This window comes from Zea mays, chromosome 4 (assembly GCF_902167145.1).
Source record: "Zea mays cultivar B73 chromosome 4, Zm-B73-REFERENCE-NAM-5.0, whole genome shotgun sequence".
Classification (NCBI taxonomy): Eukaryota; Viridiplantae; Streptophyta; class Magnoliopsida; order Poales; family Poaceae; genus Zea; species Zea mays.
In genome coordinates this window covers 38,051,930-38,067,166 of record NC_050099.1, presented here as the reverse complement: position 1 = coordinate 38,067,166, position 15,237 = coordinate 38,051,930, and the positions used below count along the sequence as shown (strand labels likewise).

The window sequence follows — 15,237 nt, the reverse complement described above, 5'->3', positions numbered from 1 at the left end:
TAGAGTTGCTCTTGAGTGGAGCAGAGTCATGCCAAACACGATATAACTCATTCGTTGCGTCGCGATATAAGATGATTTTGAATTCTTTAAAGGCTAGCAGTGATGAAAGTGATTTGAATAATTTGACCTTCTAGGTAATCTTTATGTTGGTTCATTCATTTGGATTAGGCAACCATACCAAGGTGAATTGGGTGATCATTAGGATTTTCTTTTAGCAATAAAAGCTTCTATGTAATACATGGTCCTATGGGTTTTCTCAATAAAAATAGATATTATTTGTGCTTGTTATAGATGTGGCAGGTGGAGCAGGAGTGATCACTACCAGAATCGTCGCCTATGCCGAGTGCCTGGTAAAACCTTTGCCGAGTGTCGCACTCGGCAAATAGGGCTCGACACACAGTGCATCGACAAAGCCTTCTTTGCCGAGTACTTTTTCTCAGTCACTCGGCAAAGAAAAACAGCTCCTGCAGTTTAGTGAACATATTGCTCGAAGTTTTCGGTCCGCTCCTGGAATTGGTCGTAACTTATGCTAAGTAACATGAATATCATTTTTGCATGCACGGTTTTTCAAGTTTCGAGTGACCTGTAGTTCAAATCTGAATTTTCCGAAGAAATTCAAATAAACGAACTAAATCTACTAACGATTGAAAACTCTGTTATAATTATCCACAAATGATACATGTAGGTCTACATAGTGTAGGAATATACTACAAAAAGTTTGATGGACAAAATCTAAAAAATAAAAATATGCTTTGCCGAGTGTCCAGAGAAGACACTCGGTAAAGCGTTCTTTGCCGAGTGCCCAGTATTTGACACTCGGCAAAGAAGCCTCTTTGTCGAGTGCCGACCCTAGGCCCTCGGCAAAGGCTGATGGCCGTCAGCTTTGGGACGGTCGTTGACGGCCCTTTGCCGAGCGCCACCTTTGCCGAGTGTTTGACACTCGGCAAACATGGCTTTGCCGAGAGTTCTCCTGTGCCGAGTGTCCTGCACTCGGCAAACCAGCTCATTACCGAGAGCAGTAGTTCGCCGAGTGCGGCTTTCGGCAAAACCTCCTTTGCCGAGTGCCCGACAAAAGGCACTCTGCAAAATCCCAAATTCCGGTAGTGGATAAAAAGTTTCTTTCTCCTTTTTTTGTCTGGGCATGATTAGTGGAGAGAAGTGTATATAGTCATATAAAACATTGTTTGTATATATTATTTAGAGAGTAAAATTTAAAATAAAAATAAAATAGAAGATATGATAAGTAAGCCGTTGTAGATAGCCTTACGTTCTGAAGAACGGAAAGGTTTCCGAGCAAACCACCAAACAAACAACTAATTTATGAGCAATCTAGCAAATGAATCATCAAACGTTTTCGGTTTGCCTAGGCCCTAGGTCCGCCAGCAAGTCAGAACGCCATCCTTGGTCATCGGATCAAGCAACAAGCAACACTGAATGGCCTTATCACACAAGAGATCGAAAACCCTTGCAAAACACATTACAACACGTTTTAGATCCAATTTAGGCCTGCCAAAACTAGCTTAGCCGGTTTATGTGGGTCCAGCGCAGATAATCTTCCGAAAACTAAAATTAATCCATCCAGACTCTAAACAAGACGATCTATATATCTTTGTCGAGAGAAACACAAATACACAATGATGTATTCCATTCTTCCTTTTAAGGAACATAAAAAATCACTAAATTTTGGTTGGGCTTGTACCAAAACCGTCTAAACCGGTCATTTCCTGAAAATGTGTTTTTTTTGTTCGGGCTTTAAATTAAAGTCAAGGGAAGAATGGAGCCTAGTCGCTGCAACACTGAATGTCTGTGTTTAAGAGCAGGGCGGTCATGGAGAAGGAGAACCAGTTGAACGTTTTGCATTTCTGTGCATGAGTCCCCACAAGCGTACGCTGGCACATGCAACCTCTCCAGCTATGACGACGGCGACGACCTCGCGTCGACGCCGTCGTGGCCGGCGATCATCCGGTACTTGTCCCTGCGCGTGAGCCCGGTGCACTCGAACCCAAGCTCATCGCCGATCATGCGCTGGACGCCGTTGGCCACGTCGAGGCTGGACGCGCCGCCACTGCCACTGCAGGTGGCCAGGATCCGGATCTCGTACCACGGCGCCGGGTTCATGAGGAAGAAGACGGAGTCGAGCCACTTGTGGCCCCGCACGGTGGAGCCGTGGAACATGGCGCCGCCGGCCCGCACGGCCGTCGGCGTGACCTCGTCGGCGATCTCCGCGAACAGCGGGCTGAAGCGCAGCAGGTAGGGCTCGCGGCAGGTGGTGCCCTCCGGGCAGACCACCAGGTCGCCGCGCGCGAGCTCGCGCTGCATGATCCGGCTGTCCCTGCCGCGGTCGCGCGTCAGCCGGACGGTCGGGATCGGCGCGATCAGCTCCGAGAAGCTGGATAGGCTGTACGTCACGGCGGTCACCTTCCGGCGCAGCACCGTCGCGAGGATCACCGGGTCCATCAGCGTCTGGTGGTTGCACGCGAACAATGTGCCTCGCCGCGGGCCCGCCGCTGCCGCTCCCCCGAGGCTGCCGCGCATCCGGAAGCCCGTGGCCGCGGACAGCAGGAGCCCGGCGCCGTGCGGGAGGAAGCCGAAGAGGAGGCGCGTCACGGACAGGAGCACGCCGAGCGGGAGCCACAGCAAGATGGCCAGGCACGCGAGCGGGTCGGGCCGGCGCACGAGGCGGCCGTCGTGGAACACCAGCGGCCGCGGGTACTCGCTCCTCGGCAGGGGCACCGCCGCCGCCTTCTCCGGCGCGGACACCATGCGGCGCTCCTGGCAAGCCTGCAGAAACGCCGGCTGCTGGTCCCCGCCGGCGCCGGGGCAGTAGAGCCCCACGCCGACGACCCGGTCGCTCCCAAGGACGGCCACCAGAGCACCCAGGCTGCGGTCGGCGCCAGCCGCTGCCGCCGCGACGCCGGGAGAGGCCACCACCACCGTGCCTGAGAACCTCTTACCCGCGACCACCCGCAGCTCCGTGCCGACGACGCGGACGTCGGCGCCGAGGTACTCCCTCACGAACGGCTCCGCGACGAGCCTGGGCAGGTGCGTGACGACGTACCTCTCGCCGCCGCCGGCGTGGCGCGACAAGGCCCGGAACGCGCTGCCCCGCAGGTCGGCCAGGAAGAACCTGGGCAGCGTGGCCCGCGCCGCCGCGGTCACGTCGCCGACGTCGAGGCCGGCGGTGGACAGGAAGGTCATGGCGAGCAGGGGTAGGTCGTCCCACGAGAAGGCGGCGCCGAGCAGCGCGACGAGAGGGTACACGGCGAGCAAGAGCAGGGCCCTGAGCGGGCCGCCGGCCTCGAGGGCGACGAGGAAGAAGTATGGGAAGAGGCTGCCGGAGATGAGCAGCGTGCCTTCCAGCTCGGAGGCGACGCTGGTGCACCGGTGATGAGAATTAGCCATGGGTGGAACGTGGAAGTGTTGATGTTTCACTTGGTCTTGGGCTTGGCTACTACTACTCAAGGGAGAGAGCTTAAATAATCAGCGTTTGTTTCGACAACATGCATTGCCTTCTCTCTATTTTTTTTTCTTATTTACGCGCTCTTGGTGCCTGTACTTAGAACCTGGTACTGGAAGTTTATTTATAAGTGACGAAATATTCAACATTACGAAACGCATTGCCAATGTTTTCAACATAGGTGGTAGTATATTCGAGAAACTATACTTTTTATATCTTTTTCGTTCATGGTTTTTTTAGGTGTCATTTTGACGATTAGTTGTCTATTAGAGTAAGATCTTATTTAGAACCTCTAAAACTAATATTTAGCTACTAAAAATTATTCGTTGGGTTCCAAACACCATCAGCTAATACCAATAATTAGTTTATTAGTTGGGTCAACCCAGCTAATAATTTATGAGCTGGCCAACTATTAGCTCTAGGGGTTCCAAAAAGGGCCTAAACTTGTATAACACATAACAAGTTTATGAGGTTAGTTTCCACTGGTACACATAAGCTCAATAGTGGCGGTTAGATAAATATAAACAGATGCATCATTTATTAAACAACTAAATATATATTGGATAAATTGAAATGAGAACTAAACATGAAAAGGAGAGAGTGGACGAACAATATCTAACCATCTTAAGCAACCTCATTTGAATAAATAAGTAACAAACTAGCTATACTCTTCTCTCTAACTGAGAGCACCTAGAGGGGGTGAATAGGTGATCCTGTAAAAACTTAAAACTTAAAGCCACAAACTTGATTAAGTGTTAGCACAATTTAAATTAAGTGGCTAAGAACCAAGCTCTTGTGAAACACAATAGACACAGAGAGAACAAGCACAAGAGACACGATGATTTATCCCGTGGTTCGGCTAAGTATAACACTTGCCTACTCCACGTTGTGGCGTCCCAATGGACGAGAGTTGCACTCAACTCCTCTCAAGTGATCCAATGATCAACTTGAATACCACGATGTTCTTCTTTCTTTACTCTTTCCCGTTTGCGAGGAATCTCCAAAACTTGGAGTCTCTCGCCCTTACAATTAGGATCAAAGTGAAAGCACTAGAGTAAGTGAGGGAAGCAACACACACAAATCCACAGCAATACGCACACACACAACCAAGACTTGAGCTCAAATGAATAACACAAGGTTCACCACTAGAACGGAGCTCAAATCACTAAGAATGCCAATCGAGTGCGCAAAGACGGAGTGTGAATGACCAAGAATGCTTAGAGTATGCTTGGTGTTCTCCTCCATGCGCCTAGGGGTCCCTTTTATAGCACCAAGGCAGCTAGGAGCCGTTGAGAGCAATCCAGGAAGGCAATTCTTGCCTTCTGTCGGGTGGCGCACCGGACAGTCCGGTGCACCACCGGACACTGTCCGGTGCTGATTGCTTTCCTATTCTGGAGCAGCCGACCATTGAAGATTTGAGTCGTTGGCGCACCGGACAGTCTGGTGCCCCCATCAGACCGTTGGCTCGGCCACGCGTCACGCGCGGATTGCGCGGCCGACCGTTGGCTCACCGGACAGTCCGGTGCACCACCGGACAGTCCGGTGATTTTTAGCCGTACGCCGCCGACGAAATCCCGAGAGCGGCCAGTTTGACCAAAGCCAGCCTGGCGCACCGGACACAGTCCGGTGCACCTAGACTGCTCAGTCTTGGCTGCTTCAGCCAAGTCTTTTTCTTTTTCTGTTTTCCCTGATTCTAGCACTTAGACAAAATATGTTAGTACACAAAAACCAATGTACTAAGTCTAGAATCATACCTTTTTATTGATTTGCACTTCTTCCACCATTTGGCATAGTTTCACACTTAAACCATTTATGTTGGCACTTGATCACCAAAATACTTAGAAATGGCCCAAGGGAACATTTCCCTTTCAATCTCCCCCTTTTTGGTGATTTATGCCAACACAACAAAAAGCAACTAAAAGAAGTGCAACTTCAATGCGAATGCGTACACAAATTTGTTTTGATTCAAATTTGGCATATTTGGATCATTCTTTGCCACCACTTGGTTTGTTTTTGCAAATCAAACTCAATTTCCTATCTCTAAGTCAAATTCACTTGTTGAGGCATAGAGAGAGGTATTCCAAGAGAAATTGATCAAAGATTCAAAAACTCCCCCCTTTTCCCATAATCAAACATTCTCCCCACAAGAGACCAATTTTTGACAATAAGAGACCATAAGAGTATTTTGACAAAACAAAAGCTCTAACTCTACTATTTTCAAAATTCTCAAGTGGTAGCTGATCCATTTCTTGCTTTGGCCTTAATTTCTCCCCTTTGGCATCAAGCACCAAAACGGGATCATTATTTGCCCTTAAACCCCATTGCCTCACCAAAATCTTCAAATAAGAATAAGAGGCAATAAGAGTATGGAGATGAACTTGGAGTAAGTTACCCTCTCATCGGAGTGCAGTGGAAGTCTTTCATGGTCCAAGTCCACCTTTCCATTTCAATCTACTTTTGAGACTAAACAAGTAAACTCAACACAAGGTTAGTCTCAAAGTGTCAAGTTTTAGCATGCCTCCCCCTAAATAAATGCATCACTTGCAAATGGACTTGTGAGGTCCGGGGATCATGTGTACAACTTGAGCACCATAATTAGACAGCAATATGCATAAAAGAACATGATCAAAGGCATAAGGCACATGTATGCTATAGATCAATCCAAGTTCCACGAATCTAAGACATTTAGCTCACTACGCAGCCTGCAAAAGGTCTTCTCATCTAGAGGCTTGGTAAAGATATCGGCTAGCTGGTTCTCGGTGCTAACATAAAATACTTTGATATCTCCCTTTTGTTGGTGGTCTCTCAAAAAGTGATGTCGGATGTCTATGTGCTTTGTGCGGCTGTGTTCAACAGGATTATCCGCCATGCGGATTGCACTCTCATTGTCACATAGGAGTGGGACTTTGCTCAGATTGTAGCCAAAGTCCCTGAGGGTTTGCCTCATCCAAAGTAGTTGCGCGCAACACTGTCCTGCGGCAACATACTCGGCCTCAGCGGTGGATAGGGCAACGGAAGTTTGTTTCTTAGAACTCCAAGACACCAGGGACCTTCCTAAGAATTGGCACATCCCTGATGTACTCTTCCTATCAACCTTGGATCCAGCATAATCGGAGTCTGAGTATCCAATCAAGTCAAAGGTAGACCCCTTTGGATACCAGATCCCGAAGCAAGGCGTAGCAACTAAATATCTAAGTATTCGCTTAACGGCCACAAGATGACACTCCCTTGGATCGGATTGAAATCTAGCACACATGCATACGCTTAGCATAATATCCAGTCTACTAGGACATAAATAAAGTAAAAATCCTATCATAGACCAGTATGCCTTTTGATCAACGGACTTACCTCCTTTGTTGAGGTCGACATGTCCATCGGTTCCCATTGGAGTCTTTGCGGGCTTGGCGTCCTTCATCCCAAACCGCTTGATCAAATCTTGCGTGTACTTCGTTTGGGAAATGAAAGTGCCGTCCTTGAGTTGCTTCACTTGGAACCCAATGAAGTAGTTCAACTCGCCCATCATCGACATCTCAAATTTTTGAGTCATCACCCTGCTAAACTCTTCACAAGACTTTTGGTTAGTAGAACCAAATATTATGTCATCGACATAAATTTGGCACACAAATAAGTCACCATCACAAGTCTTAGTAAATAAAGTTGGATCGGCTTTCCCAACCTTGAAAGCATTAGCAATTAAAAAGTCTCTAAGGCATTCATACCATGCTCTTGGGGCTTGCTTAAGTCCATAGAGCACCTTAGAGAGCTTACATACGTGGTCGGGGTACCGTTCATCCTCAAAGCCAGGGGGTTGCTCTACGTACACCTCCTCCTTGATTGGCCCGTTGAGGAAAGCGATCTTCACATCCATTTGGAACAACCTGAAAGAATGGTGAGCGGCATAGGCTAACAAAATGCGAATAGACTCTAGCCTAGCCACAGGAGCAAAAGTCTCCTCAAAGTCCAAACCTGCGACTTGGGCATAACCTTTTGCCACAAGTCTAGCCTTGTTCCTTGTCACCACTCCGTGCTCGTCTTGTTGTTGCGGAACACCCACTTGGTTCCCACAACGTTTTGCTTTGGACATGGCACCAGGGTCCAAACTTCATTTCGCTTGAAGTTATTGAGCTCTTCCTGCATGGCCAACACCCAGTCCGGATCTAGCAAGGCCTCTTCTACCCTGAAAGGCTCAATAGAAGATACAAAAGAGTAATGCTCACAAAAATTAACTAATCTAGATCGAGTAGTTACTCCCTTGCTTATATCACCCAAAATCTGGTCGACGGGATGATTCCTTTGAATCGTCGCTCGGACTTGAGTTGGAGGGGCTTGTGGTGCTTCTTCCTCCATAACATGATCATCTTGAGCTCCCCCTTGATCACATGCCTCTTCTTGATGAACCTATCCATCATCTTGAGTTGGAGGATGCACCATTGTTGAGGAAGAAGGTTGATCTTGCTCCTTTTGTTCCTGTGATCGCACATCTCCAATCGCCATGGTGTGTATTGCGGCCGTTGGAACATCTTCTTCATCTACATCATCAAGATCAACTTGCTCTCTTGGAGAGCCATTAGTCTCATCAAATACAACGTCGCTAGAGACTTCAACCAAACCCGATGATTTGTTGAAGACTCTATACGCCTTTGTATTTGAGTCATAACCTAACAAAAACTCTTCTACAGCTTTGGGAGCAAATTTGGAATTCCTACCTTTCTTCACTAGAATATAACATTTACTCCCAAATACATGAAAGTATGAAACGTTGGGTTTGTTACCGGTTAGAAGCTCATATGAAGTCTTCTTGAGGAGGCGATGAAGGTAGACCCGGTTTATGGTGTGGCAAGCCGTGTTCACGGCTTCCGACCAAAATCGCTCAGGCGTCTTGAATTCTCCAAGCATCATTCTCGCCATGTCTATGAGCGTCCTGTTCTTCCTCTCTACCACACCGTTTTGCTGTGGTGTGTAGGGAGCGGAGAACTCGTGCTTGATTCCTTCCTCCTCAAGGTACTCCTCCACTTGAAGGTTCTTGAATTCGGACCCGTTGTCGCTCCTTATCTTCTTCACCTTGAGCTCAAACTCATTTTGAGCTCTCCTTAGGAAGCGTTTAAGGGTCCCTTGGGTTTCATATTTATCCTGCAAAAAGAATACCCAAGTGAAGCGGGAAAAATAATCAACTATAACAAGACCATACTTACTTCCCCCGATGCTAAGGTAGGCGACGGGTCCGAAGAGGTCCATATGCAGCAGCTCCAGGGGTCTTGATGTGGTCATCACGTTCTTGCTGTGATGAGCATTTCCCACTTGTTTACCTGCTTGACAAGCTGCACAAGGTCTATCTTTTTCGAAAGTCACATTTGTTAGACCTAACATATGTTCTCCCTTTAGAAGTTTGTGAAGGTTCTTCATCCCCACATGTGTCAGACGGCGATGCCACAGCCAGCCCATGCTAGTCTTAGCAATTAAGCATGCATCTAGACCGGCCTCTTTCTTTGCAAAATCAACTAAATAAAGTTTGTCGTCTAGTACACCATTAAAAGCTAATGAACCATCACTCCTTCTAAAGACAGACACATCTACATTTGTGAATAAGCAATTATAACCCATATTACAAAGTTGACTAACGGACAACAAGCTATACCCGAGCGACTCAACTAAAAACACATTAGAAATGGAGTGCTCGGATGAAATGGCAATCTTTCCTAGTCCTTTAACCTTGCCTTGATTCCCGTCACCGAATATGATTGAATCTTGGGAATCTTTGTTCTTGACGTACGAGGTGAACATCTTCTTCTCCCCCGTCATATGGTTTGTGCATCCACTGTCGATAATCCAGCTTGAGCCCCCGGATGCATAAACCTGCAAGGCAATTTAGGCTTGGATTTTAGGTACCCAACTCTTGTTGGGTCCTATAAGGTTAGTAACAATGGTCTTAGGGACCCAAATGCAAGTTTTATCTCCCTTGCATTTTGCCCCTAATTTCCTAGCAATCACTTTCTTATTCTTCCTACAAATTGCAAAAGAAGAATTGCAAGCTTGATAAACTGTAGAAGGTTCATTACTTGGTTTTCTAGGTACATGAACAACATTTCTCCTAGGCATATCTCTACCATGCACAAAGGAAGAACTTGAAGCAAACATGTCATTTGAATCATAAGCATTACAACTCCTATCATGGTGAACATTTCTAGAAAATTTTCTATCATAGATAAATGCATGATTCTTTTGACTACTATTAGCCATAGGAGCCTTCCCCTTTTCCTTGTTGAAAATGGGAGCTCTTTGGCTTGTTAAGTTCTTGGCTTCTCTCTTGAAGCCAAGCCCATCCTTAATTGAGGGGTGTCTACCAATGGTGTAGGCATCCCTTGCAAATGTTAGTTTATCAAAATCATTCTTGCTAGTCTTAAGTTGGGCATTAAGACTAGCCACTTCACCATTTAATTTTGAGATAGAAATTAAGTGTTCACTACAAGCATCAACATTAAAATCCGTACACCTATTGCAAATCACAACATGTTCTACACAAGAGTTTGATTTATTAGCTATTTCTAACTTAGTATTTAAATCAACATTAATACTCTTTAAGCTAGAAATAGATTCATGGCATGTAGATAATTCACATGAAAGCATTTCATTTCTTTTAACTTCTAAAGCAAAAGAATTTTGTGCATTAACAAATTTATCATGCTCTTCATATAAAAGATCCTCTTGTTTCTCTAACAATCTATTCTTCTCATTCAAAGCGTCAATTAATTCATTGATCTTATCAATTTTGGTTCTATCTAAGCCTTTGAATAAGCTAGCGTAGTCTACTTCATCATCACTAGACTCATCATCACTTGAAGAAGCATATGTAATGATATTTCGAGTACTTACCTTCTTCTCCTTTGCCATGAGGCAGGTGTGATGCTCGTTGGGGAAGAGAGACGATTTGTTGAAGGCTGTGGCGGCGAGTCCTTCGTCGTCGGAATCGGACGAAGAACAATCCGAGTCCCATTCTTTTCCAAGGTGTGTCTCGCCCTTAGCCTTCTTGTAAACCTTCTTGTTCTCTCTCTTCCCATTCTTTCCTTGTTCCTGGTCACTATCATTGTCGGGACAGTTAGCAATAAAGTGACCAATCTTACCACACTTGAAGCAGGAGCGCTTTCCCTTTGTCTTGCTCTTGTTGGGATGCTCCTTGCGACCTTTGAGCGCCATCTTGAAGCGCTTGATGATGAGGGCCATTTCATTCTCATTTAGCCCGACCGCCTCAACTTGCGCCACCTTGCTCGGTAGCGTCTCCCTGCTACTTGTTGCTTTGAGAGCAATGGTTTGAGGCTCGTGGATCGGCATTGGGCCATTCAACGCCTCATCAACATATCTTGCCTCCTTGATCATCATTCGCCCGCTTACGAACTTTCCGAGTATTTCCTCGGGCGTCATCTTGATGTACCTAGGATTCTCACGAATAGAGTTTACAAGATGAGGATCAAGGACAGTAAAGGACCTTAGCATAAGTCGGACGACGTCGTGGTCCGTCCATCTCGTGCTCCCATAGCTCCTTATCTTGTTGACCAGGGTCTTGAGCCTATTGTACGTTTGAGTTGGATCCTCTCCCCTGATCATCGCGAACCTTCCTAGTTCGCCTTCCACCAACTCCATCTTGGTGAGCATGGTGGCGTCGTTCCCCTCATGCGAGATCTTGAGGGTGTCCCAAATCTGCTTGGCGTTGTCCAAGCCGCTCACCTTATTGTACTCTTCCCTGCACAAGGATGCTAAAAGAACAGTAGTAGCTTGTGCATTTTTATGGATTTGTTCATTGATAAACATGGAGTTATCCGAACTATCAAATCGCATTCCATTTTCTACTATCTCCCATATACTTGGATGAAGATAGAACAAGTGGCTACACATTTTGTGACTCCAAAATCCGTAGTCCTCTCCATCAAAGTGTGGAGGTTTACCAAGTGGAATGGAGAGCAAATGAGCATTGGAATTATGCGGAATACGAGAATAATCGAAAGAAAAGTTCGAGTTAACCGTTTTCTTTTTCTCCTCGTATTCGTCGTCCTTTTGAGAAGAGGAAGATTCGTCGCTATCGTAGTAGACAATCTTCTTGATACGCCTCTTCTTCTTTCCATCCTTCTTCTTTTGACTCGAGCCGGAGTCATTGGCTTTGTCGTCCCTTGGCTCGTTGAAGATGGACTCCTTCTCATTGTCGTTGACCACCATCCCCTTTCCCTTATGATCCATCTCTTCGGGCGATTAGTCCCTCTCGTGAAGAGAACAGCTCTGATACCAATTGAGAGCACCTAGAGGGGGGTGAATAGGTGATCCTGTAAAAACTTAAAACTTAAAGCCACAAACTTGATTAAGTGTTAGCACAATTTAAATCAAGTGGCTAAGAACCAAGCTCTTGTGAAACAAAATAGACACAGAGAGAACAAGCACAAGAGACACGATGATTTATCCCGTGGTTCGGCTAAGTATAACACTTGCCTACTCCACGTTGTGGCGTCCCAATGGACGAGAGTTGCACTCAACTCCTCTCAAGTGATCCAATGATCAACTTGAATACCACAGTGTTCTTCTTTCTTTACTCTTTCCCGTTTGCGAGGAATCTCCACAACTTGGAGTCTCTCGCCCTTACAATTAGGATCAAAGTGAAAGCACTAGAGTAAGGGAGGGAAACAACACACACAAATCCACAGCAATACGCACACACACAGCTAAGACTTGAGCTCAAATGAATAACACAAGGTTCACCACTAGAACGGAGCTCAAATCACTAAGAATGCCAATCGAGTGTGCAAAGACGGAGTGTGAATGATCAAGAATGCTTAGAGTATGTTTGGTGTTCTCCTCCATGTGCCTAGGGGTCCCTTTTATAGCCCCAAAGCAGCTAGGAGCTGTTGAGAGCAATCCAGGAAGGCAATTCTTACCTTCTGTCGGGTGGCGCACCGGACAGTCCGGTGCACCACAAGGACACTGTCCGGTGCTGATTGCTTTCCTATTCTGGCGCAGCCGACTGTTGAAGATTTGGAGCCGTTGGCGCACCGGACAGTCCGGTGCTTCCATCAGACCGTTGGCTCGGCCATGCGTCACGCGCGGATTGCGCGGCCGACCGTTACCGGACAGTCCGGTGATTTTTAGCCGTACGCTGCCGACGAAATCCCGAGAGCGGCCAGTTTGACCAAAGCCAGTCTGGCGCACCGGACACTGTCCGGTACACCACCGGACAGTCCGGTGCACCCAGACTGCTGAGTCTTGGCTGCTTCAGCCAAGTCTTTTTCTTTTTCTGTTTCCCCTGATTCTAGCACTTAGACAAAATATGTTAGTACACAAAAACCAATGTACTAAGTCTAGAATCATACCTTTTTATTGATTTGCACTTCTTCCACCATTTGGCATAGTTTCACACTTAAACCATTTATGTTGGCACTTGATCACCAAAATACTTAGAAATGGCCCAAGGGCACATTTTCCTTTCACTAACACATGGTGAAAGCCTAGTTCCAAAATGTGGCTAAAATTGAGCAAAACTGAATAATAATTAGCAATTGAAACATAATTAAACCAACCTTTCATAGCAACTAATAAAAAACCTTAATTACAAAACCTATCTTTCTCTATCTCCATACAAACACATGTACCATTCATTAAACAATTAAATATGTCATAGTTAAACTGATTTGAGAACTAAACATGAAAAAGGAGAGAGGATAGACAAAATCTAACCATCTTAAGCAACTTCATTTGAGGAAATAGATAAAATAACCTAGCTATACTCTTATCTCTCACATGGTGAAACCCTAAATCCAAAATGTGGCTGAAATTGAACAAAATGAGCAAAAATTGGCAAGAGAAAGATAAACCAACCTTTCTTAACAACCTTTTTTTAAAAAAAGAAGATCATCTCCCTCCTGTATTTTGTGAAATCTGGACCTCCAAAATCGCCTCCAATGAAAGTTGACTGCGAGCTACAGTTCCTATCGAGGAGGACGAAGGGATATTTATACAACAAAGATCACATGCGGTTGGATAAGACAACCATCAGTGGAAACCTATTTCCACTACTGGTTTTTTTAACACAACCACAGGGAGCTCTTTTCTACTAGTGGTCTAATCTGATCCTAACAAACATCCTAACAAACGTTTAATACTCTTTATATTGTAATATATCTATAGAACACGACTAAGGTATAGTTTTCTTAAAATACTTTTTCTAAAAAAAACTGCTACAGATCAGTAGATCACTTTCATACATTCAGACCCAATCCATATATATAAAGTACCCCTCCCTCCCGAATTAATATTCATTTTAATTTTAATTTTTATGTCTATATTCAATTAGATAATAATGAATATAGATATGTATAAAACACATACATCAAATACTATCTGAATCCATTAAAATCCTAAAACAATTTAAATTTGGTACAGATGGAGTGCTCTGTAGTCAAAGTTTAAGGTGCAAAGGCTCCAAGCTAGCAGCCATAGATACGAGTTAGCTACTACCAAAAAAAGGGGGGGAGGGGGGATGCTGTTTAAGGTGCAAGAATCACATGATTTTTTGTAAAAAAAAGAGCAATTTTATGGAGAACTCGCTAGGTTCCCAGAAGAGTCAGGAGGGGGGAATCAAACAGGGTCCAAACCTGCTTCCCAACAACCTCGTCGGGGAACACATTTCTCAAAGCTTCAAAATGTCAGGATTATTAAAAAGTAATTGAGGCCATAACACTTGGAAGCCTAAACTATCGCCCTAAGCACAGGTTCACGCATGCAGCTGATCTTCATCTTCCCAGCAAGGATGCCCATGATCTTCTTATGTTTCTTTTTTTTTGAAAAAAAAGAAAATTTGCAGCTAGCTAGGCAGCAAATCTACTTTGGTGTTTGATAAGCTGCCTGCCCATCCCGACCGGTGGTCAAGCAGGCTCTCTGTCATCTTGTTACTGTCAGCCAGTGTGATGCGACAACTACACGCACTTCATTACTCCGTAGTCCATCCTGCTCCAGGCGTGATGCTACGCTAATCCTATGAGACACGGCAGCAGATCAGGAAGCAATGCAAATTAAAGGTTACCATGGAAACACGGAATCAGGCAGCGCAGCCAATAACTGACCAAGGAAAACAACCCTCTAACCACAAGGATTTTAAAAAAAGTTGTTTAAAAACAGGAGGAATTGTAGAAAAAAGGTTTTAAAGTGGAGGAATTGTACTGGCGCCATTATATTAGTTTAAAACCGCAGGAGGGTGTACCAACTAAGCAGCAAGCCGCATGGGATTAATGGTTCTTTTTTCAAGCAGAAACGAAACCTAACGCTTACCTGCCTCGTCCCCTGGCAGTTTGCTGTCGCTTGGGTATTTGGCTGGCCAATCCAACCGCAAGAACACGCCTTTTCTTTTTCTTTTTGTCTCGTCGCGGTTAGAAGCATGCGTGGAGTGTGAATTCATCGCAAAAAGGCATGGGAATCGGGAAACCAAAACTTGTACTGCAATTGTCATCTCGTTGCTGGCAAGAAAATAAACCAGTTTTACAAGCGCAAGGACATGGACGGTCCGGGAAGATGAACCAGAAAATGCTTTAATCCGGTAGTTTACAACAAAAAGACCACTGGTTTGTGAAACTGTGGGATCAATTAAACCGCCGTGTTTTGGGGATGCGCCGCCACTTCCGCACGGCCAATAAATCAGCCAAATAAATCGATCTTCTGCAAGCGTCACATCAAGGGATGATTTTCATGATCTGGAAAAAAAAAACAAGCAACATGCATGTACTTGAAGAATATCAAGCAAATTTACCATC

At 45.4% G+C, this 15,237-nt stretch overlaps 1 protein-coding gene across 1 annotated transcript; it reads right to left on the bottom strand.

The window, feature by feature from the left end:
• Window positions 1-1,577: 1,577 nt before the first annotated feature.
• LOC103655222 (glycerol-3-phosphate 2-O-acyltransferase 6) lies at window positions 1,578-3,565 on the bottom strand. Its single transcript, XM_008682007.2, has one exon. The coding sequence runs from the start codon at window positions 3,400-3,402 to the stop codon at window positions 1,912-1,914; it is 1,491 nt and encodes a 496-aa protein (XP_008680229.1). The 5' UTR covers window positions 3,403-3,565; the 3' UTR covers window positions 1,578-1,911.
• Window positions 3,566-15,237: the final 11,672 nt, after the last annotated feature.

Excerpts from the sequence above, each read along its gene's own strand:
- LOC103655222 (XM_008682007.2), bottom strand. The coding sequence starts at position 3,402 with ATGGCTAATTCTCATCACCGGTGCACCAGCGTCGCCTCCGAGCTGGAA.